We start from the raw sequence: 25,000 nt of genomic DNA, 5'->3' as shown, positions 1-25,000 counted from the left end.
AGTTTTTTTTGCTCTGTACGTGAGCAGTGATGACATACCAGACAAACCTTGATATCCGTTAGCTTTTTATTTCCCAACTGCTGCTTGTGTGGCCTCGAGCAAATCATTTAACAGCAGGCTGCTTTTCCGGTGCTGCAACCTGGCCACTGGTCGTCTTTAACCCCAGCATGAGGGCTTGGGAAAGAGGAACAGCCCTTCCTACCTTTCTGCCTACCTACTAAGATTAGAAATACAATTTAAAACTCACAGACATGGCGAGTTCCCCTCCAGCTTCCAGACCTACTTTAAACGACGCTGCCTCAGACCTCCGTGTCAGCACCAGCGGCTAACAACACCTGATCGCTGCTGCTGGTGCTGTGGGGGGCTTTTTTATTTATGGAAGTGGCTACAGTCTCTAATTTAGACCTACTGGTAATCCGGACAGGATGCATCGACGTATCCAGCCAACGTTTTCCTTCCTTCAAGAGCTTCCTTCTTTTCCTCATGATTTCTTCTACATTGAAGAAATTAGCTAATTAGCATCATTTATTGACTTATGAAAAACTATCCCCTAAAAATATCGTGTCTCGCTTTCAGTTTTTTTCCTCGCTCGTACAAATAGATCTGAGAACATGTAGGACATGATTTAAAAAAAAAATAAGCTGGAAAAAAGCAAAAGTTTATTACGGTGCTAACCCTATTAACCCTAACAAAAAGTATAACTAGTTTGGCCACGCCCATTATCCGTCCTTTTATAGATAACATGCAGTTTGCTGCATATCTTGGGGCGGAGCTTCGTTAACATGGGCAGGAATCATTTAAATCTTGAGCTGTCAGAGATCTAATTGTGTATAAGGAACTTTTAAAGTTACTCACACATTCATTCACTCATTTTCTACCGCTTATCCAAACTACCTCAGGTCACGGGGATCTCAGGCGTCATCGGGCATCAAGGCAGGATGGCACATCACAGGGCACACACACACACTCTCATTCACTCACGCAATCACACACTACGGACAATTTTCCAGAGATGCCAATCAACCTACCATGCATGTCTTTGGACCGGGGGAGGAAACCGGAGTACCCGGAGGAAACCCCCGAGGCACGGGGAGAACATGCAAACTCCACACACACAAGGCGGAGGCGGGAATCGAACCCCCAACCCTGGAGGTGTGAGGCGAACGTGCTAACCACTAAGCCACCGTGCCCCCTTTTAAAGTTACAAGGTGTTTATTTTTTTCCTTAAAAAAATGTTGCCCTCTCTGGTGGAAACACGACGAGGTAACGAAGGTCGTGCTGCGATCTTACAGCTGCGACTGGCGAGAAATACTGTACATGTGGAGTAAAGTACCTCAGTCAGTACTGAACCACAATCCTGTACTAGAGTAAATAAACAGGAAGTTGCTAACAGGAAGTTTGTATTTACTTCTAAGTTGCACAAATAACTGTCTTTAACTCGCCAAAGGAAATGTAAATTTTATTTATTTATTATTCTCCATCGATTAGTTTCTAAACGTTTCACTAAATGTGACCACTCATTAGCAACCAGAGTTTATCATTTTAGAAAACATTCATGACAGAAATACTTCCTGAAATTAGCTGGCACATATTTGTTACGGTTTTCTCTTCCCCAGACAGACACAGCGTGCGTTTTTTAAACAAACAACCCGCCTCGTTTGATCCGTCAGCGTTTCCAAGCCTGACGGAGCTCTACGGTATATAGACGCCTCACAGCTTGCTTCCTCTGCCAGATTAAAGCCTCTCTGATTGATTGGAAGTGTGTTGTATTCTAATGTATTTTAACCGATCAGAGTCGATGTGTAGTAGGATGTGTGGCTTGTTAAGAAATAACATGTACTAAAGTGTATTAACAAACTGCTGGTGTGAATTTACCGAGCGAAACCTCACTGTCCGTGTCTGTTTAATCGTCCAGATATTTATCTGTATCTGTATTTGGAGTTGAACCCAAAGTGGGTGTGGCCTTAACTCAAAATTGTTTTTTGTCTGTGTGTTTGTTGGCTTTTATTTGAATGAAAACCCTATCGTTGTTCCCTTGTGGACCTGCTCACGAAAGTTCTGATTCCCGAAAACCCAAAGAATCGAGTCATGTTATCCTCAGGATTTTGATGAGGCGGTTACTAAGGGTGAACGGACGAATGCGGTAAATTCATCAAATTCGTCGCAAAAAGCTCCTGTCCATGTGAATATTTCTTCAGAATCTTGCTTTTGAGACACAATTTGACACACTATGAACTTTCCTCTCAAGTGTTTTTATAGAAAAAAAAAATCCAGGAACATCACATACCTTCCGTTCACACTAAACAGTGCTAAACGTGCTACGTTAGTAACTATGACTCGTATTCCTGAGTAGTTTTTTCCTTACATTATGATCTACTTTCGTTCAGGAGTTAGGAAAAGATTCCCTCAGTCGTATCGGGTGAGAGCAAGTCATCTGGTGCGACCTGCTCACCTGGAGATTCCACATGAGCAAATCATAGCTTTGTGACAGTGAACACTTTATTAATCATATGTGTTCAAACTTAAACTCAAAGTGGGCGGGGCTTAAACCTGAATACGTTTTTATTTCTTCCCTTGTTTTAGTACTAAATATGAAACCTAGCACTATTTTCTTTATATTGATATCCTTCCCAGAATATAAAGAAACTAGTGCTGTGACAAAACCCCCACGACGCTGACCAGGCTGTTATTAAAGATTGTCGTGAGCTTCATATCTGACCAAAAAAAGCAATTCAGTTCATGCTTGGTGTGATTTTTTATTACACCTGGTTCCAGCCTGAACCACAAACCTTGTGATGCTCTCGTGCTGTTTTTAATATCTGGTACATTCAGAGGTGGGAAAAGTGGAAAAGTAAAATTAGAGTTAGCTAAATAAAAAAATAAAAAAATAAATAAAGCTACTCAGGGTGGCTTAGTGGTTAGCACGTTTGCCTCACACCTCCAGGGTTGGGGGTTCGATTCCCGCCTCCGCCTTGTGTGTGTGGAGTTTGCATGTTCTCCCCGTGCCCCCCCCGCGGGGGTTTCCTCCGGGTACTCCGGTTTCCTCCCCCGGTCCAAAGACATGCATGGTAGGTTGATTGGCATCTCTGGAAAATTGTCCATAGTGTGTGATTGTGTGAGTGAATGAGAGTGTGTGTGTGCCCAGCGATGGGTTGGCACTCCATCCAGGGTGTATCCTGCCTTGATGCCCGATGAGCCAGGTTCAGTGCCAAGATTAGTAATAAACAATAGCTAGCTGTACTATGGCTAACATTTGATGTCTTGCACGTGAGAATGAGATTTTCTGCAAGACAAAATGCCATGGTCTCTCCGGTCTTTTCCCAAATCCCCAATGAACGTTGTACCGTTCTCCTCGTAGCCGTCCGTACGAGCTTCCTCAGGGTTCTCTGGTTTCCTCCCAACTTGAATTAATAAGATGGTAGGAGGAGTTGAAGGAGGAAAAGCTAAGCCAAAGCTAAGCTAAGCTTTAATAAGATTAAAAAAGTTAAGACATGAAAAGTGAATTTAAACAACGATCTTAAAGGACTGCTGTAGCGTTTCTCACCCGGACCTTCGTAGACGAGGTTTCAAGTTTTTTCCTCACTAAGAAATTAGCAGAAAAGTCGAGCCGAGTCTCGTTCGCGGTTATGACACACACCGTATCGAACGCTACACACAAGATCAGAGAGTTACTCGGCGTCTAAATCTGCTTTGCTTCATCCTCACAGTAAACGTCTGTGTGTGTGTGTGTTTCACTTACAAGTCAGCGTTATATTCACAAGCAGCATAAAATCGATCAGTGTAAGGCCTCATAGTGCTATAAAGAACCAGCGGGAGTTTATCCTGGAAATCCCCACCGTTTTTTTTTTTTCTTCACTCTCACACTTCGGTCTCCTGTGATGTAACGACGCAGATGATACAGGCTTCCTATAAACACCCAGAGAATCCCTGTCCTACTCTGTCATCTCAGCTATGCCCTCTTTTCTTACTCCTTCTCTTCAGTTTGTTTGTTCCTTCGTACCATGACAGAGCCACCTCAAGTCTCTCAGAGATTTAAATCGGACGCTCGATGTGTTTAGTTTTAGTTTGACCTCATGCGAAAGAGAAGACCGTCGACATGGAGACGGGTTCGAGGAAGCCTGGAAAGTCACCGTATTCCGTTTGTTCCTTGACTTCCTGGAAATCTGAATTATTCAGTGGGGCATCTCACGCGTCAGATATTTCCCCTGGGTCTTAATAAACACCGGTTAAAGGGAATCCTGGGTTTATGTAGTTAGAGGTTTCACACTGCTCCTAATTTCCTTGGTGTTAACACTGAACCCTGTCTCTTCATCATCTCACCTTGTTACACTCTGTATATTCCTAAACCCGGGATTAACCTTCTGCATGAATTTGCATGTTTACCATAACCTTAACGTACACCAAGCAACGACTAACCAGCATTCATTCATTCATTCATCTTCTACCGCTTATCCGAACTACCTCGGGTCACGGGGAGCCTGTGCCTATCTCAGGCATCATCGGGCATCAAGGCAGGATACACCCTGGACGGAGTGCCAACCCATCACAGGGCACACACACACACACTCTCATTCACTCACGCAATCACACACTACGGACAATTTCCCAGAGATGCCAATCAACCTACCATGCATGTCTTTGGACCGGGGGAGGAAACCGGAGTACCCGGAGGAAACCCCCGAGGCACGGGGAGCACATGCAACCTCCACAAGCACAAGGAGGAGGCAGGAATCGAACCCCCAATCGGAGGTGTGAGGCGAACGTGTTAACCACTAAGCCACCGTGCCCCCCTAACCAGCATCCAGAATCCACAAATAAAAAGCGTGTGCTCTGATGCCCCGCCCCTACAGAGGCATGTGGAGACTGACAGCGTTCGTGATTAGCGCCTCCTGTAGTGTGTGTGTTTAAAGTGAGGAACACGACGTCCTCATTGTTCATGATGTCATCAGCTTTTTCCTGCAGCTCGCTGGTCTCTGATTGTGCAGTGAAGGTGTTGGATTGTGTGCCTTACAGACATGAACAGAGTTGAGATGAATCGAGTCGAGTTGAGTTCAGTTCTGAACATTGTGACGGAAGATATAATGACTGCAGTATGAACATTGAGACTCCTCCTCTCCTCTATCCATCTATCCTCTCTTCTCTCCGCTTCTCTCCTCCTTTCTTCCAAACTCACTCTTTTTTTCCCTCTTTCCCTCTCCTTTCTTCCCTCCGCTATGTTCCTTTCTTTTCTCTTTGTTTAATTGTTATTCATTTTAATTGTTCTTCACTTTCTATTTAATTTCCTATATTGGTATCTTCTATACTTTCTTTTTCTTTCTACTTTTTCACCCCTTTCTCTCTGTCTCTCTCTCTCTCTCTCTCTCTCTCTCTCTCTCTCTCTCTCTCTCTCTCTCTCTCTCCCTCTCTCTCTCTGGAGAGCTTGTCTCGGGTCTCCCTGGTCTTTCAGCCTGTGAGTGTGAATCTGCGTCAGCCGAATAATTCACACTGCTCCCATGTGGGTAGTCTTCTAAAGAGAACAGATAATAGAAGTGGTGTGTGTGTGTGTGTGTGTGTGTGTGTGTGTGTGTGTGTGTGTGTGTGTGTGTGTGTGGATGCTGCAGAGTGAGTGAGTGAGTCAGGCCTTACTGAAACATGACTGGTCCTGATGTGCATTCCCAACATTCCCAACATTCCCAACACCGTGTACAGAACCAACCTCAAACCTCATGGCTTGTGTTTATCCTGAGGAACAACACACACACTCTATACACACACACTTTCCTCACTCTCCACACACATTCTACTCCCACACAGTCCACACACACTCTACACCCACTCTCTCAACACACACTCTTCAAACACACTCTCCACAGGCAATTTCCACACTCTCCACACACACTCTGCTCCCACACTCTCCACACACACTCTGCTCCCACACTTTCCACACACAATCACCAGACACACTCTCAACACACAATATGCATACACACTCTCCACACACTCTATACACACACACTCTCCACACCAACTCTACACACACTCTAAACCCACACTCTACACCCACACTCTACACCCACACTCTACACACACACTCTACACCCACACTCTACACACACACTTTACATTCACACTCTCCACACACACTCTATACCCACACTCCATACACACACTCTAAACACACACTCCACACACTCTACTCCCACACACTCTACACTCAATCTCTACACCCACACTCTTCACACACTATATACTCACACACTCTCCAGACACACTATCAACACACACTATCCACACACACTCTCCACACACTCTATACCCACACTCTCCACACACACTCTCTCCACACACTCTACACCCACACTCTCCACACACTCTACACTCACACTCTACACCCACACTCTCTACACACTCTACACCCACACTCTACACCCACACTCTACACCAACACTCTCCACACACACTCTCCACACACACTCTTCACACACACCCTTTCCACACACACTCTATCCACACACACTCCACACAGTTGTTCTTTAAATAGAAACCCCAACAAAAAAACTGGTAAAGTAGGCCAGAGCTGAAACACACTCGTGGCCCAGCAGCCTGAAGGCACCTCATCCATCATGGCTCCCTAGCTGTAGTGCACTTCACTCGTCCCCTACTAACCACCATTTACATTCTACATTCTCTCACTGCAAGCACAACCATTTATCTCATGCCTTCTCTCCAATCTCTCTCTCTCTCTCTCTCTCTCTCTCTCTCTCTCTCTCTCTCTCTCTCTCTCTCTCGTTTCTCTTTCGATTTATATTCTAATCCATCACACATATCTATCACACTTTCTTCCTGTATTTCTCTTTGTTTTCTCCATTTATTTATTTGTTTTTACCTTATCTGGTTTCTACACTTCCTTTCCTCTGTCTTTCCCTTTTTTCTTGATCATCACTCATTCATTCATCATGTTTCCTCAAAATTTCTTTTCTTTTCTTTTCTTTTCTTTTCTTTTCTTTTCTTTTCTTTTCTTTTCTTTTCTCCATGCTACTGTCTCTGTGTATTATTCGCATTTCTCTCTCACGTAATTCCTTCATCCATTCACTTCCTCCTTCTATTTTTTCCCCACCCTCTTTGTCCTGTCTGTCCCTCTTGTCTATTTGCTGATTCCTCCATTCTCTCTCTCTCTCTCTCTCTCTCTCTCTCTCTCTCTCTCTCTCTCTCTCTCTCTCTCTCTCTTCATTCTTCCAATGGCTTCATCCACCCTATTGCTCTCTCTCTCTCTCTCTCTCTCTCTCTCTCTCTCTCTCTCTCTCTCTTTCACTCTCTCCCCGCAGTTTTTGTATGCCCGGGGACTCTGTTGAGGGTTCAGGCAGCAAGTTCACAGCAGGAGGCGGAGCATCAGTCGGGGGCGTGGTGTAAGGACCCTCTGCAGTCAGGTGACCGGCTGTATGTCATGCCGTGGACGCCGTACCGGACAGACATCCTGTATGAATACGCCTCATGGGACGACTTCACCCAGAACCGCGCCACCACCACTTACAAGTGAGCACTCGTCTTCCTCGTCAACACAATCACAAATATACTGTGATGTGTGTGTGTGTGTGTGTGCCAGCACATTTTACTGCAGTGAGAAAATAATTGAATAGCGGTTTAACAGAACTAAGAAAATCCAGAATTTACACACACTGTAATAACACACACCATAGTAACACACCGTAGTAACACACACTGTAGTAACACACACTATAGTAACACACACCGTAGTAACAGACATAGTAGTTACACACGCTGTAGTAACACACGCTGTAGTAACACACATTGTAGTAACACACTGTAGTAACACACACTGAAGTAACATACACTGTAGTAACAGACACTGAAGTAACATACACTGAAGTAACACACACTGTAATAACAGACACTGGTATAATACACTGTTGTAACACACACTGAAGTAGCACACCCTGTAGTAACACACACTGTAGTAACACACTGTAGTAACACACACTGTAGTAACACGCACTGTAGTAACACACTGTAGTAACACACACTGAAGTAACACACTGTAGTAACACACACTGTAGTAACACACTGTAGTAACACACTGTAGTAACACACACTGTAGTAACACACTGTAGTAACACACACTGAAGTAACACACTGTAGTAACAGACTGTAGTAACACACTGTATTAACACACACTGAAGTAACACACACTGAAGTAACACACACTATAGTAACACACACTGTAGTAACACACACTGTAGTAACACACTGTGATAACACACACTGTAGTAACACACACTGAACTAACAGACACTGTAGTAACACACACTGAAGAAACACACACTGTAGTAACAGACACTGGTATAGCACACCGTTGTAACACACACTGAAGTAACATACACTGTAGTAACAGACACTGGTATAACACACTGTAGTAAAACACACTGTAGTAACACACTGTATTAACACACACTGAAGTAACACACACTGTAGTAACACACACTGAAGTAACACACTGTAGTAAAACACACTATAGTAATACACACTGTAGTAACACACACTGTAGTAACACACTGTAGTAACACACACTGTAGTAACACACTGTAGTAACACACACTAAAGTAACACACTGTAGTAACACACACTGTAGTAACAGACACTGTAGTAACACACACTGAAGTAACACACTGTAGTAACACACACTGTAGTAACACACACTGTAGTAACACACTGTAGTAACACAAACTGAAGTAACACATACTGTAGTAACACACACTGTAGTAACACACTGTAGTAACACACACTGAAGTAACACACTGTAGTAACACACTGTAGTAACACACACTGTAGTAACACTGAAGTAACACACACTGTAGTAACACACACTGTAGTAACACACACTGTAGTAACACACTGTAGTAACACACACTGTAGTAACACACTGTAGTAACACACACTGTAGTACCACACTGTAGTAACACACACTGTAGTAACACACTGTAGTAACACACACTGAAGTAACACACTGTAGTAACACTCACTGTAGTAACACACACTGAAGTAACACACTGTAGTAAGACACACTGTAGTAACACACTGTAGTAGCACACACTGTAGTAACACACACTGTAGTAACACAAACTGTAGTAACACACACTGTAGTAACACACTGTAGTAACACACACTATAGTAACACACACTGTAGTAACACAAACTGTAGTAACACACACTGTAGTAACACACACTGAACTAACAGACACTGTAGTAACACACACTGTAATAACACACACTGTAGTAACACACACTGAACTAACAGACACTGTAGTTACACACACTGAAGAAACACACACTGTAGTAACAGACACTGGTATAGCACACCGTTGTAACACACACTGAAGTAACAGACACTGGTATAACACACTGTAGTAACACACTGTATTAACACACACTGAAGTAACACACTGTAGTAACACACAATGTAGTAACACACTGTAGTAACACACACTGAAGTAACACACTGTAGTAACACACAGTGTAGTAACACACTGTAGTAACACACACTGTAGTAACACACACTGTAGTAACACAAACTGTAGTAACACACACTGTAGTAACACACTGTAGTAACACACACTGTAGTAACACAAACTGTAGTAACACACACTGTAGTAACACACACTGTAGTAACACACACTGAACTAACAGACACTGTAGTAACACACACTGTAATAACACACACTGTAGTAACACAAACTGAAGAAACACACACTGTAGTAACAGACACTGGTATAGCACACTGTTGTAACACACACTGAAGTAACAGACACTGGTATAACACACTGTAGTATCACACACTGTAGTAACACACTGTATTAACACACACTGAAGTAACACACACTGAAGTAACACACTGTAGTAACACACACTATAGTAACACACACTGTAGTAACACACACTGTAGTAACACACACTGTAGTAACACACACTGAACTAACAGACAGTGTAGTAACACACACTGAAGAAACTCACACTGTAGTAACAGGCACTGGTATAGCACAACGTTGTAACACACACTGAAGTAACACACACTGAAGAAACACACTGTAGTAACACACACTGTAGTAACACACACTGTAGTAACACACACTGAACTAACAGACACTGTAGTAACACACACTGTAATAACACACACTGTAGTAACACACACTGAACTAACAGACACTGTAGTAGCACACACTGAAGAAACACACACTGTAGTAACAGACACGGGTATAGCACACCGTTGTAACACACACTGAAGTAACAGACACTGGTATAACACACTGTAGTATCACACACTGTAGTAACACACTGTATTAACACACACTGAAGTAACAGACACTGGTATAACACACTGTAGTAACACACACTATAGTAACACACACTGTAGTAACACACACTGTAGTAACACACACTGAACTAACAGACACTGTAGTAACACACACTGAAGAAACTCACACTGTAGTAACAGACACTGGTATAGCACACTGTTGTAACACACACTGAAGTAACATACACTGTAGTAACAGACACTGGTATAACACACCGTTGTAACACACACTGAAGTAACACACACTGAAGTAACACACACTGTAGTAACACACACTGTAGTAACAGACACTGGTATAATACACCGTTGTAACACACACTGAAGTAGCACACACTGTAGTAACAAACACTGTAGTAACACACTGTAGTAACACACACTGTAGTAACACACACTGTAGTAACACACTGTAGTAACACACACTGTAGTAACACACACTAAAGTAACACACTGTAGTAACACACTGTAGTAACACACACTGAAGTAACACACTGTAGTAACACACACTGTAGTAACACACACTGTAGTAACAGACACTGAAGTAACACACTGTAGTAACACACTGTAGTAACACACACTGTAGTAACACACTGTAGTAACACACACTGAAGTAACACACTGTAGTAACACACACTATAGTAACACACACTGTAGTAACACACTGAAGTAACACACACTGTAGTAACACACACTGTAGTAACACACTGTAGTAACACACACTGTAGTAACACACTGTAGTAACACAAACTGTAGTAACACAAACTGTAGTAACACACTGTAGTAACACACACTGTAGTAACACACACTGTAGTAACACTGTAGTAACACACAGACAGACAGATAGATAGATAAAACTACAAAAAGAACAATAATAATAATAATAATAATAATAATAATAATAATAATAATAATAATAATAATAATAATAATAATTACTAAAAGGCACAATTACCGCTCACTAAAGCAGATGTTTAAACTCCCCCATGATTAATATCCAGAGTTTATGTGTGTGTGTGTGTGTACAGATGGTTGTGCAGCAGTGTGTTCATCTCTCACATACAGACGAGGTGTTTATAGCGAGCGACTTTTTCTCTAAACGTTCTTCTGAGCTGAAGCAGTATGTTAGAGCTCCAGCTTTATTCTGCTCTAGTCTCAGTAGTGTGGCATCAAGACAGACCTGAAACTCCAATCTGGGAACCTTTACAGAGGGCTTCGAGGGATTCAGTACTTATTTATTTAAAAAACAGCTGTATTTACGATTACACGTTTATCCGATAGAATTAAACATTATGTTTCTAATCTGTTCTTCATCAGTTTTAGATTATTACATAATATATCAGACCAAGAGTGTAAGTTTTACACTGATGTAAAAATATAATATCGTTTATCTTACAAACTCATCTGAAAGTTACACAAACCTCCCGACCAATCAGATTCAAGAATTCTACTACACTAAAACTTTAACCTAAATTCTATATATTTATGCAGAAGATTATTTTATTGAAAGTTGCTAATAAATGACGCCGTAATTCCTAAAACGCGCCGTAAATGACGCCGTAAATAAAAACGCGCTTTTAGAGAAGGGACTAGTTTTTCATTTTTCTGTGTGTTTCTAATAGCTTATATATTACACCTGCTTTAATTATTAATCAGTAGAGTTTAAGCGACACATTACACTTCGATTATAAGTCAAGTTTTTTTTTCTCAGGTTCAGGGAATCGTGTAAAATCCTCTGCCATTTTTTCTTTCTTTTTAATCAAACAAATCTCTCATCTAGCGGTGCTGAATAATTACCCACCCACCCCCCCACCACCACCAACAACAACAAAAACATGTTAACAATTAAGCAATAATAATAATTAATTAATTAATTAATAATAATTATTTTTGTTAACTGTGTGTGAAAAGGATAGTCGGTTATAACTTTTAGAAGTCGATCGTTCTTCTGGATGAATAATACATTCTTTAAATAATCATGCAAAAAATATATTATTTAAATAATGCCTTCCTGCATAATAATTATTATCTGATTAGTGGACTTTTGGACTCTAGACTATTCGATAATGTGTTACGCCTCAGGTCTGAACGTTTCCCGACGTTAATTGAACTCCTGTAGAATATAAATATATATATATAAATCGCTCCTCATCCTCCAAACCAGCACCAGCGCATATTAATGCTGACGGATTAATTTAATTAAGTGAATACCCCAGTGTTTTTCATGTAGCGCACTCGTGCGTGTGCGTGTGTGTGTGTGTATGTGTGTGTGGTTACTGACAGGAAGACGTTTCCCTGCAATGTGAAAAGAACAAAAACGATCAAATGATCTTATAACGGCGGTCGAAAGGGCAATAAATGTTGAGAAATGTAATTCCATAACGTTCGTTTCAAAGCACAAGCTTCACCGTGTTATAATAAAGGTGTTATGATGAAACGTACGTGAGAGGAAGTTTTACAAAAATAGCTTTTTGTACAAATTTCCACCAGACTAACTAGTTACTATGGAAACGATAATGCACTTAGTAGAACAAGAACATTAATACATAAAACAACTCTGATGCGCAGCTGCAGTACTTTACAGAAAACGAATCAACACCCGCCGTCCAATCGGAATCGAGGATGAATCATAGCTGTGATACTGTAAAATGTAGTAATGTCCGTGTAAATTAGATAGAACTCAACGCTGCTAGCTTTAGCAGAATATGCTGCAATGTTTTCAGCTGTTAAAAGGATCAATTACACAGTTTGTTCGGACTCATTTAAAAGACTGGAAGCCCCTCCCACTTCTGCTATGTAAGCAAAGCTGTGAGTGTTTAGTGACGTGATGACGTATACAGCTAAGTACGGTGACTCATACTCAGAATTCGTTCTCTGCATTTAACCCATCTAAAGTGCACACACACACAGCAGTGAACACACACACACACACACACACACACACACACACACACACCATGAACAATGCTGCGGGGAGCACTTGGGGGGGGTCGGTGCCTTGCTCAAGGGCACCTCATTCGTGGTATTGCCAGCCCGATACTCGAACCCACAACCTTAGGGTTGGGAGTCAAACTCTCTAACCATTAGGCCACGACTTCCCCTGTATTGCATGAAGTGTGTTACGGTTGAATACGTGCATCATGTTGGTGTTTAAAGTGCACTTTCTGTTCTTGCTCAACTAACACTAGTCATACTACACAATGAGGTAGAATAGTGCATTGTTTTGTTTATTACATTTATTCCTAAGATAACTAATGTGACGTGTTAATATTATTACAGTCTAATTAAGCTACTTTATTATCATGATGTTAATGAATATATATATATATATATATATATATATATATATATATATATATATATATATATATATATATATGTATGTATGTATATCATGTAAATTGGCATTTTGGAGCTGTAACTGCAGAGTAATTTGAGCCATCTGATGCGATGTGCCTCTAGGCTGCCCAATCGAGTGGACGGTACGGGCTTTGTGGTGTACGACGGCGCCGTCTTCTACAACAAGGAGCGAACACGAAATATCGTCAAGTACGATCTGCGCACACGTATCAAAAGTGGCGAGGCTATCATTACCAACGCCAACTACCACGACACCTCGCCCTACCGCTGGGGAGGGAAGTCTGACATCGACCTGGCCGTGGACGAGAACGGACTGTGGGTCATCTACGCCACCGAGAGCAACAATGGCCGCCTGGTGGTCAGTCAGGTGAGGAAGTGTAAAGAACCCTAAATAGAACACGTAGAAACATGTAGAGAGTGTGTACAATCTTACAGAGAGCAGAAAGAATTTTATAGAGAGTGTGTAGAAATTTTGTAGTGTGTAGAACTGAATAGAGTGCAAAAATTTTGAATTAGATAGAGCCTGTAGAATTTTATAGCGGGTGTGAATTTTAGAGAGAGTGTAGCACAGAGTCAGGACAAGAGAGTCATTTAAAGCAGTTTGATTCTTTAAATATAGTCGTATTTTTGAGAGAGTGTGTAGAACGTTTAAAGAGTGTGTGGAATTTTTTTGTAGTGTGTTTTTAGGCGAGTGTGTAGAATTCTGGGGAGACCATAGAATTTTAGAGAGAGTGAGTTGCGCCTTTTAGAGAGATTCAGGACAAGAGAGTCATTTAAAGCTGTTTGATTCTTTAATTATAGTAGAATTTTTAGAGAGTGTAGAAGTTTATATAGAGTATGTAAAACTTTATAGAGTGTGTAGGGCCTTGTAGTGTGTAAAGCCTTTTCGCAGCGTGTTTAAAGCAGAGTCAGGACAAGAGAGTCATTTAAAGGAAAGTCAGGACAAGAGAGTCATTTAAAGGAGAGTCAGGACAAGAGAGTCATTTAAAGGAGAGTCAGGACAAGAGAGTCATTTGAAGCAGTTTGATTCTTTAAATATAGATTTAGCAAGATGTAAGATGACAGCAAGTTTTTTGTAAAAACGTTTTTTTAACAGTCCATTAATTCAGATGTGATGGTGGAAGGATGGATTTACTCATGCCTTTTTATTCCTCTCTTTACGACCAAAAAAAAAAAAAAAAAAACACATTTTTATTCATTCCTGTTCCAAAAATTGTCGCGTGAACACAAACAGACAGGTGCAACATGAAAATATCCGAAAGTCATGATCCTCGACACGGGTAAACAAAAGGAGAGCAGAGAACTACAGAGCTGTGGATCACTGAAGTCATGACAGAATTACAGTAGACACATGCAACACACACACACACAACTTGTATATACACAGTCCAATGTAACATGACAAGTAGACAACAAAACAAACTCGACACAGGTGGAAATAATGATCTGGGAGAGTGGTCAGGGTGGATCTGGACTGCTCTTCTACACAGGAGGCATCTCTGACTGTGTGTGTGTGTGTGTGTGATCCTGGCAGTGTGAAAGCTATTTCTTCTGCTGCTGACACACTGCTTTTCAGAAGTACAAGCTTTTCTGCTGCAAGTGTACACAGCTCGTGTCGTCATCCCACAGGTGAACCGAATCTCTCTCTCTCTCTCTCCTTCTGTCTCTCTCACACACTCTCTCTGTCTCTCTCTCTCTCTCTCTCTCACTCGGTGTGGCAGGTAAACCCATATACACTTCGTTTCGAGGGCACGTGGGAGACGAGTTTCGACAAGCGGCTGGCGTCTAATGCCTTCATGGCGTGCGGCGTGCTGTACGCAGTGCGCTCCGTCTACCAGGACGACGACAGCGAGGCCGGCGGTGATCTAGTGCTGTACGCCTACAACACCAACCGCAACCAGGAGGAGCCTGTGCACATCATCTTCCCAAACCCCTACCAGTACATCTCATCCATTGACTACAACCCCCGTGACAACCAGCTCTACGTGTGGAACAACTACAACGTGCTGCGCTACCCACTGGAGTTTGGACCGCCCGACCCCACCACAGGTACAAACACCACAGGTACAAACACAAAGAACAGATCTAGAACTAGGCTGAGACTCAGTTATGTAATCCACCAAGAATCAAACACTCCATGTTGTGCTTAAAATAATTCATTCATTCATTCATTCATTCATCTTCTACTGCTTATCCGAACTACCTCGGGTCACGGGGAGCCTGTGCCTATCTCAGGCGTCATCAGGCATCAAGGCAGGATACACCCTGGACGGAGTGCCAACCCATCGCAGGGCACACACACACTCACACTCACACACTACGGACAATTTTCCAGAGATGCCAATCAACCTATCATGCATGTCTTTGGACTGGGGGAGGAAACCGGAGTACCCGGAGGAAACCCCCGAGGCACGGGGAGAACATGCAAACTCCACACACACAAGGCGGAGGCGGGAATCGAACCCTGACCCTGGAGGTGTGAGGCGAACGTGCTAACCACTAAGCCACCGTGCCCCCCTAAAATAATTCAGTTTAATTCAATTTGATTTAGAACTTTATAAAGTGTATACAATTTTATAGAGAGTGTGTGTAGAATCTTAGAGAGTGTGTGTAGAGCCTTATGGAGAGTGTGTGGAATTTGGGTAGAAACACAAACATTAGATGGAGACTAAGCTGAGACTCAGATCTGTAATCTGTTAGGAATCAAACACTCCACTTTGTGCTGTTTGAGGAAAATAATTAAATTTAATTCAATTCAATTTATTTGTATGGCACTTTTTTAACAATTCCTGAGATGATTTTCAAAAACTCGATGAGATGATATGAGAAAAAACCTTGAGAGGAACCAGACTCAGAACTGACTCAGACTCAGAACTGACTCAGACTCAGAACTGACTCAGACTCAGAACTGAACCTCATCCTTATCTGAGTGACACTGGACAGGAAATAATATAAATGTAAATAATGATATTTCTACAACAGTTCATAGTCCAGCCGAATTAAGCGACTAAGAGCTACTGAGGAACTATCAGGTCAGCGTGATTTCTGAGTTCATTATAGATTTAACACGAATTCATTTCTCCTGAAGTCTTCAAATGTTCACTGATGAAGGCCCGAGCACAAAGCTGACCAACAGGTGGAGTTACTATAAACCCTGAACTTAAAGCATGTCCTGAAAAGTTTGATTTATTTTACAGTACAGCAAAGTACCAACAGTTACAGCTTTTATTTATTACAAAACCATAAACCGTACTTTTTATTTGCTCATGGTCACATTAAATGATGCGAAAAGTTTACTTCCTGTTCTTGCAGCTTGTTGGAGAATCAAAGCAAGCCGAGTGTAAAATCTTCTGTTGGACTCTACTGAACAGATCACAAGGGAATTAAACTAAGTCAAAAATTAAACACTGCTGAACCGGTGTACTGAATTTAACTGGTCTAACTGAACTGAATTGAATCAATACGAACTTTACTAAATTTAAAAACTGAAATGAAGCAAATTGAGTTGAATCAAACTGGAATGAAACTAACTGAATTGCACCAAAATGAATTCAAAATGAACTGAAACAAAATGAATCATATTGAACTTTATAGCTGAACTGAAATGAAACGAATAGCATTGAAATTAACAGGTAAACTGATTTGAACGGAACTGTGTCAGAACAAATTACACTGAATTTAACTAATGTAGTGAACTCAACTGAATCCAATTAAACTACCGAACGGAAGTAAACTCAACTAAACTAAATCATTTTACACTCTACTGAACTGAATCAAATTACACTCTACTGAACTGAATCAAATTACACTCTACTGAATTGAATCAAATTACACTTTACTGAACTGAATCAAATTACACTCTACTGAACTGAATCAAATTACACTCTACTGAACTGAATCAAATTACACTTTACTGAACTCAACTGAATCAAATTAGACTCTACTGTACTGAAGAAATTCAACATAAACTGCTGAATTTAATTCAACTAAACTGAATCATTTTACACTACTGAACTGAAGCAAATTACATTCTACTTAAGTGAAATTATTTAAATTACACTCTACTGAACTGAGCTCAATCCGATTACACTCTACTGAACTGAATGAAAATGCACTGTGAACTGAACTAAATCAAATTACTCTCTACTGAACTGAACTGAATCAGTCACACTCTACTGAACTGAATCAAATTATACTCTGTTGAACTCAACTGAAACAAATTGCATTCTACTGAACAGAATCAAATTAAACTACTGAACTGAAGTGAACTCAGTTGAATTAAGGTTTGAACTTCACAGAATTTAACTGACACAATATGAAGTAAAACAAACTTAACAGAACTGAATTGAATTGCGTCGAACTAGAATTAATGCAATGAACTGTAATGAACAGCACCGAACTAAATTGAACTGAACTGAATTAAAAAAAAATAATCATATTGAACTTATTAGCTGAACTGATGTGAAACAATCAATGCTGAAGTTATCAGCAAAGCGAATTGAAATGAACTGAATCTAAACTAATTATATTGTGCCCTGAAATGAACTGAACTGATGCAATTCAAACAGGAATGAACATAAATGAACTGAATTGAACTGAAACAAAAGGAAACATGGTGGATTTACTTGAACTAAACTTAGGGGCTTTTTACACCTGGTCACTTCATGCGTTTTCTGTGAGCCGATAGCTATCCGATGGTAAAAAGACTGGGTCTAAATGCCCTCAGAAACGTTTCCGAGATGGATATAAATCCGATGGTTCAAACCCCTTCAGGAGGTGGTCTGGGACACATTTCAGATGAAGCTGGACAGGTGTAAATGAATGTGGTTGTTCAAGCCACATACGTCAGCGCTAAACTCCTCCCAAAAGGAAGTACGTCACTCGCAGGTGATCTTTCACCCAGGAGTCTCGTCAGGTCTTAAAACGCGCTGTTGCTGCCAGCGAAAATGCAGCAAACAGTAAACGTTGTTTTTTGTAGCAACCGCATACACCAAAGTGTGTTACATGTCAATTACCCCGGAAATGAGGTAAAATATATTAGCATTTTGGGCGGGAGTAGAAAGATCGGATCGATATCCGATTCGCCAAGACGCGTTTATGTGGCCTAATGTAAATGGAACAGTTTTAACAAATCGGATAGCTATCGGATCAGAGAAAACACATGAAGTGACCAGGTGTAAAAAGGCCCTTAAATATAATGAATTAAACTTAAACTGAACTGAATGGAGTCAAACTCTACTCTGACTTGTAAACTGCACTGAATTGATCCGAATACAAATGAATGGAAACTTAGAATACTGAACATAACAAGTGAACCGAATTGATATGAACTGAATCTCTAAAAACTGACACTTGAGACTCCTTAGATAAACATTTTTACAACATTAAATGGAACTATAAAGGGTCTATGTTGTTCTGTAAAACTCTGTTATTGGACAATAAAAATACAGTAAATCCACTTTATTTAGATTTCTATAATAGCTTTGATTTATTTTAAGCTTTTTTTATATAGAAGCTTAAATGCTAGCATAAAATGTCCAAATCCATCTTTCCTTCATCTAAGCAGAGGGCAACACTGATGGAAAAGAGTCACAGAATGGTCTTATTACTGCCAAGGTCACAATGACCAGAACATCAGTTGTGTAATATAAATATGATTGAAAAAAAAAACGAGTGGAAGAACTGAGCTGAATGTATAAAGCTTTGTGTTTCGTGTCAGCTCGACTCGGAAAGAACACCAAAGGTTAATGTGCTTATGCTAATAATGCTGCTGTGAAGCATCCTGGGTAGAACTGAGAGAAAGTGGGATGCAGGAAGAATTAAGAGGAGATTGACCTGGACAGAGAAAGAGTAGAGATAGAAAAAGAAGAAAAAGAAAAAAGTAAGAGGGTGAGAAAAAGAGGAAGGATAAGGTTCGATCACAACTAAATGTCTGTTTTTATCATATTCATTCTTTATGGTAATTAAACATAATCAACCGCTAAGGGTTCGTTCGCTAGGGTTAGATCGTCACCATCCTCATCGTTATCCACAATGGTTGTTATAGCGACAGTGCAGGTACATCGAACGGCACAAGTACAGTAGATATCTGTCAGCGTGGAGATTTACATTAACACAGTGCTGTGGTACTTCGTATCCTTGGAAACTCTTGTCTACTGGGAAGTCTTGTATTTACTACAATTTCAATAAGTTGTTGTTGTACTCACAGATAATTTGGTTTCTTTGTAGAAATAAATTATTGAAATTTGAACACTTATCTGACAAAGTATGGAGCTATGAAATATATAGAAATAGGTTAAACAATAAGAAATTCGGTTTGTTGTAATCTTCAAATAGGAAATTAAAAATAAAAATGCATTGAACTATATTTAAGATCATTTCACTTACTAAGAATGTTGAAGTACAGTTCAATTAAGTACAGTTTCATTCAATTCAGTTCAGTTTAATTCACTTTGAAAGAGACCTCCTTCTAGTCCTAGCCAATAATGAACCACTGAATTTAAATGAACTGAACTAAATTGAATCATGTTATATTTTACTGAACTAAACTGAATTATACTTACTGTAATTATAATTACACTTTATTGCACTAAAATGAACTAAATTACACTCTGAAGAACTGAAAAGACATCTGAACTAAAGTACTTAATCAAACTAAGGTCAGAATTTAACTAAACTAAAATTAATAAAAATCGAATTAAACAAATTTTACTCAACTGAAGTGAATTAAAGTGAACTGATTTATTCATTCATTCATTCATTTTCTTCCGCTTATCCGAACTACCTCGGGTCACCTGTGCCTATCTCAGGCGTCATCGGGCATCAAGGCAGGATACACCCTGGACGAAGTGCCAATCACACACTAGGGACATTTTCCCAGAGATGCCAATCAACCTACCATGCATGTCTTTGGACCGGGGGAGGAAACCGGAGTACCCGGAGGAAACCCCAGAGGCACGGGGAGAACATGCAAACTCCACACACACAAGGCGGAGGCGGGAATCGAACCCCCAACCCTGGAGGTGTGAGGCGAACGTGCTAACCACTAAGCCACCGTGCCCCCTGAACTGATTTAGAAAAATATTATTAATGATGAACTTAATAGCTGAACTTAATAGCTGAACTGAACTGAAATAAATAATGTTAAAGTTGACAGCAAAACTAAGTTGAGCTGAATTGAAACTAATTAACTGAACTTAATTGAATCGAACTGAATCAAACGGAACAGACGCAAGTCAAACTGAAATAAACAAAGTGATTCATAATGAACACAGTTAACCTGAACTTAAATAAACTTGAAGTGAACTTGAACTAAACTGAATCAATTCCATCTTTAATGTAGTAACTTGCACTGAATTGAGCTGAACCCTAATAAAACCCATCAAACATAAGAGATGAATTAAATGGAAATAAACTAAACTGAACTGAATTGAGCCAATCTGTAATGTAGGGACCTGAACTGAACTGTACTGAATTCAATCAAATCAAATTGAATCAAATCTAATCTAAATTTTTGTACACAGTCTAATGCACAGAGATTGCTGGGTTATTTTTTTGTTAAACTGAGCAGAGAGACACACTGAGAGACAGACAGACAGACAGACAGACAGACAGGTTGATCTTTCTGTCAGCAGTATTTATTGACGGTCAATGGTTAAGTATGATTACTGTGAAATATCTGATATTCAATCAATTATTCATCCTCTTCAATTTTGAATGCTCTCTCTCTCTCTCTCTCTCTCTCTCTCTCTCTCTCTCTTTTTCTCTCTCTCTACTCCACCTGCAGAGAGACAGGTTAAAAGCAGTGACGTGAATAAATTACATCCTGCAGATGCTCATTTATGGTCTGAGCAACTTTTAGAGTCCTACTTGTGTGCGACATCAAATGCTTCTCTTCTCCTTTGTTCTTTCTGTTGTTTACCACCCACAGCTTTTCCTCTGATTCTCTCTCTCTCTCTCTCTCTCTCTCTCTCTCTCTCTCTCTCTCTCTCTCTCTCTCTCTGTCTCAGGGCCACTGGTCACCACACAGACTTCTAGCACCACACCATCCCGGTCCTTCTCGTCTACCTCCAGCCCATCCACCATGCGCCCTCTACCTGCCACTTTTCACCCCATCGGTGCCATAAACAAAGCCCCGGAACTGCGCCCCATCACCGCTACGGTGCCTGTTACCCGCCGCCCACCACGCCCACGACCACGCCCACCCCAGGAGCCCGAGCTACAGGAGGGGTGTGACCCCAGCATAGCACGAAGCATCCAGTGGCCCAGCGCACAGAGGGGCGAGACGGTGGAGCGACCCTGCCCTAAAGGTTCTCTTGGTAAGAAACCCAGGACCTCGGAAGAATCAAAGAAATTCTTCAGTCGAATCAACCCTCGTGCTCTTCTGTGTCCCAGAATGCATCATTTCATTTTCTAAATCAGCAGAAATCTACAGCAAAGACACCAGAGCTGCAGCTACACCATCAGTCCTCTTCCAAGCAAAACCTAGCAACAGATAAGAAACAGTATTAGCTACATTGAGCTAGCTAATTAAGCAATATCGAGTAACTGACATTTCACACACAAACATGAACAAATGTTTTGTCTGTTTTTACTCAAAAAATGCATAAAGTTCACACAGCCACATAGAACGTTGCTTGTTGCTATGGCAACACACAGCCAATCCGTAGGAAGCAGAGTAACCATAGAGTTTCACTGTAATGTAAAGAAACCGTTTACATTTACAGCATTTAGCAGACGTCCTTATCCAGAGCGACTTACATTTTATCTAATTTTTATACAACTGAGCAATTGAGGGTTAAGGGTCTTGCTCAGGGGCCCAGCAGTGGCAGCTTGGTGGACATAGGAATTGAACTCACAACCTTCCAGTTGGTAGCCCAACACCTTAACCACTAGGCTACCACATCTGTTGCTAAAATCACATTAGCAGACCATGAACTAACTGTCAAATAAACTTGTTGTAAAGTAACAACAACCGCACAACTGTGGAGGAGTGAGTACGAAAGTAAGGAAGAACAGATTGCTCATTATGTGTTCCTCATCGTTTACTCTTCTACTCTTTGGTTTCCTTGTATGTGTAGCCGGAGTGAGTTGAGTTGTGCTACACAGTAAAGACGAGAGAAGCTCTGAGCTCAGCTCTTCTGTTTATCTTCTTTTTATGGTCCTTTTATATGGGTCAGGCTTCGTCTCCGCTCCGCGTTTCTCATGTTCAAAATGTGTTCGACTGATTCATATCTTCAGCTTTACAGTCGCTGTGTTCCAAATAATTGTTGTTACTTTGTGTAATGAGCTCGTTTGCTTGTATTTATTGGGCTGTAAAACAATGTGAGGCTGGTCTGAGGCTTGTTTGGGTCTTAATAGCTTAATAATCTCTCTCCCTCTCTCTCTCTCTCTCTCTCTCTCTCTCTCTCTCTCTCTCTCTCTGTCTCTCTCTCCCCTTCTGTCTCTCTCTCTCTCTCTCTCTCTCTCTCTCTCTCTCTCTCTCTCTCTCTCTCTCTCTCTCTGTCTGTCTCTTTCTCTCTCTGTCTGTCTCTCTCTCTCTCTCTTTCTCTCTCTCTCTTTGTCTGTCTCTCTTTCTCTCTCTCTCTCTCTCTCTCTCTCTCTCTCTCTCTCTCTCTCTCTCTCTCTCTCTCTCTCTCTCTCTCTCTCTCTCTCTCTCTCTCTGTCTGTCTCTCTTTCTCTCTCTCTCTCTCTCTCTCTCTCTCTCTCTCTCTCTCTCTCTCTCTCTCTCTCTCTCTCTCTCTCTCTCTCTCTCTCTCTCTCTCTCTCTGATTTCAGGCATTGCATCTTTCCAGTGTCTGTCCTCTCCAGTTCAGTGGAACCCACGAGGTCCTGACCTCAGTAACTGCACCTCTCCCTGGGTCAACCAGGTGGCCCAAAAGGTCCGTCATCACTCTTATTATATCACAGTGTCATGAATTCAGGATTCTGATTCATCAGGATCAGAAGGTGTTGAGTCGTTGCCAAATGAACGCTCCATTCTGATTGGTCAGAAGGTGTTGAGTCATTGTCTAATGAACGCTCCATTCTGATTGGTCAGAAGGTGTTGAGTCATTGTCTAATGAACGCTCCATTCTGATTGGTCAGAAGGTGTTGAGTCGTTGCCTAATGAACGCTCCATTCTGATTGGTCAGAAGGTGTTGAGTCCTTGCCTAATGAACACTCCATTCTGATTGGTTAGAAGGTGTTGAGTCGTTGCCTAATGAACGCTCCATTCTGATTGGTCAGAAGGTGAGTCGTTGCCAAATGAACGCTCCATTCTGATTGGTCAGAAGGTGTTGAGTCATTGTCTAATGAACGCTCCATTCTGATTGGTCAGAAGATGTTGAGTAACTGTAACCTTCCTCTTTTAGCACCTTAGTTAAAATATGTTCACTAAACATTTGGGTTAAATGACTTACATGTCACGTAATGTTGGAAATGTGGCATAGGATGTTGAGAATATTAACTAGCGAGCTCAAACTTTCCTTTATATGAAACAGACTCGTTATATAACAGAAAACAATAATAAATACAATAATAAATGACATCATGTTCGAGTCATGAAATGATCCTTTTTAATGAGTGAACGTTATAACAACATTGGTGCATGTGTGTGTGTGTGTGTGTGTGTGTGTGTTTGTGTGTAGATAAAGAGTGGTGAGAATGCAGCGAACATTGCCAGTGAGTTAGTGAACCACACGCGGAGTCGAATCCACGCCGGAGACGTCAGCTCATCTGTTCGTCTCATCGAGCAGCTGCTGGACATCCTGGATGCTCAGCTTCAACCTCTGAGACCTGGGAACAAAGAGTCGGCCACCCGCAACTACAACAAGGTTACACACACACACACACACACACAGAGCTACGAAATACTACAACATATTACAAATGAAATCTGTGGAAGTAAAATGTAGTGTGTTTTGCTAAAATTGTGTGTGTGTGTGTGTGTGTTCTATACTGCCGTTCAGCTACAGAAGAGGGAGAGGACCTGCCGAGCTTACATTCAGGTACTACAGCCTGTCCTTATCCTACTCTCTATCTGTCGCTTAAAATAAAATCTATTTATGTTTTCATTCATTTTTAAAATGACCTCATAGTTTTTATCCATTTCTAGTTCCATTTCAGATTGTTGTGTAAACAGTCGCTCCTCCATCCAGACTCTCCATTGTTTCGCTTCTGAGACAAACTTCTTTATAAAAGTTACAGCTTTAACACACATAGCAACACACAATTCTTTAATCCGTTCAGGCTCGTAGAGCCGTTGCTATGGAAACAAGAATGTGACTGAACTAGCTTCGTATATTAATCTAAGCCCGTGAT

The 25,000-nt window shown here is 41.0% G+C and overlaps 1 protein-coding gene across 2 annotated transcripts in view; it reads left to right on the top strand.

The window, feature by feature from the left end:
- adgrl1a (adhesion G protein-coupled receptor L1a) overlaps positions 1-25,000 on the top strand; it is a 199,769-nt gene that overhangs the window by 150,422 nt on the left and 24,347 nt on the right. For both annotated transcript variants that reach the window (XM_060897411.1, XM_060897409.1), the window contains exons 5-11: positions 7,305-7,512; positions 13,802-14,066; positions 15,421-15,748; positions 21,709-22,017; positions 23,477-23,580; positions 24,328-24,513; positions 24,649-24,687. In XM_060897411.1, coding sequence (XP_060753394.1) covers positions 7,305-7,512; positions 13,802-14,066; positions 15,421-15,748; positions 21,709-22,017; positions 23,477-23,580; positions 24,328-24,513; positions 24,649-24,687 — 1,439 coding nt within the window. The remainder of the gene's footprint in view (positions 1-7,304; positions 7,513-13,801; positions 14,067-15,420; positions 15,749-21,708; positions 22,018-23,476; positions 23,581-24,327; positions 24,514-24,648; positions 24,688-25,000) is intronic.

Source organism: Tachysurus vachellii, chromosome 21, assembly GCF_030014155.1.
Source record: "Tachysurus vachellii isolate PV-2020 chromosome 21, HZAU_Pvac_v1, whole genome shotgun sequence".
Classification (NCBI taxonomy): Eukaryota; Metazoa; Chordata; class Actinopteri; order Siluriformes; family Bagridae; genus Tachysurus; species Tachysurus vachellii.
This window is presented reverse-complemented; position numbering and strand designations above follow the sequence as displayed.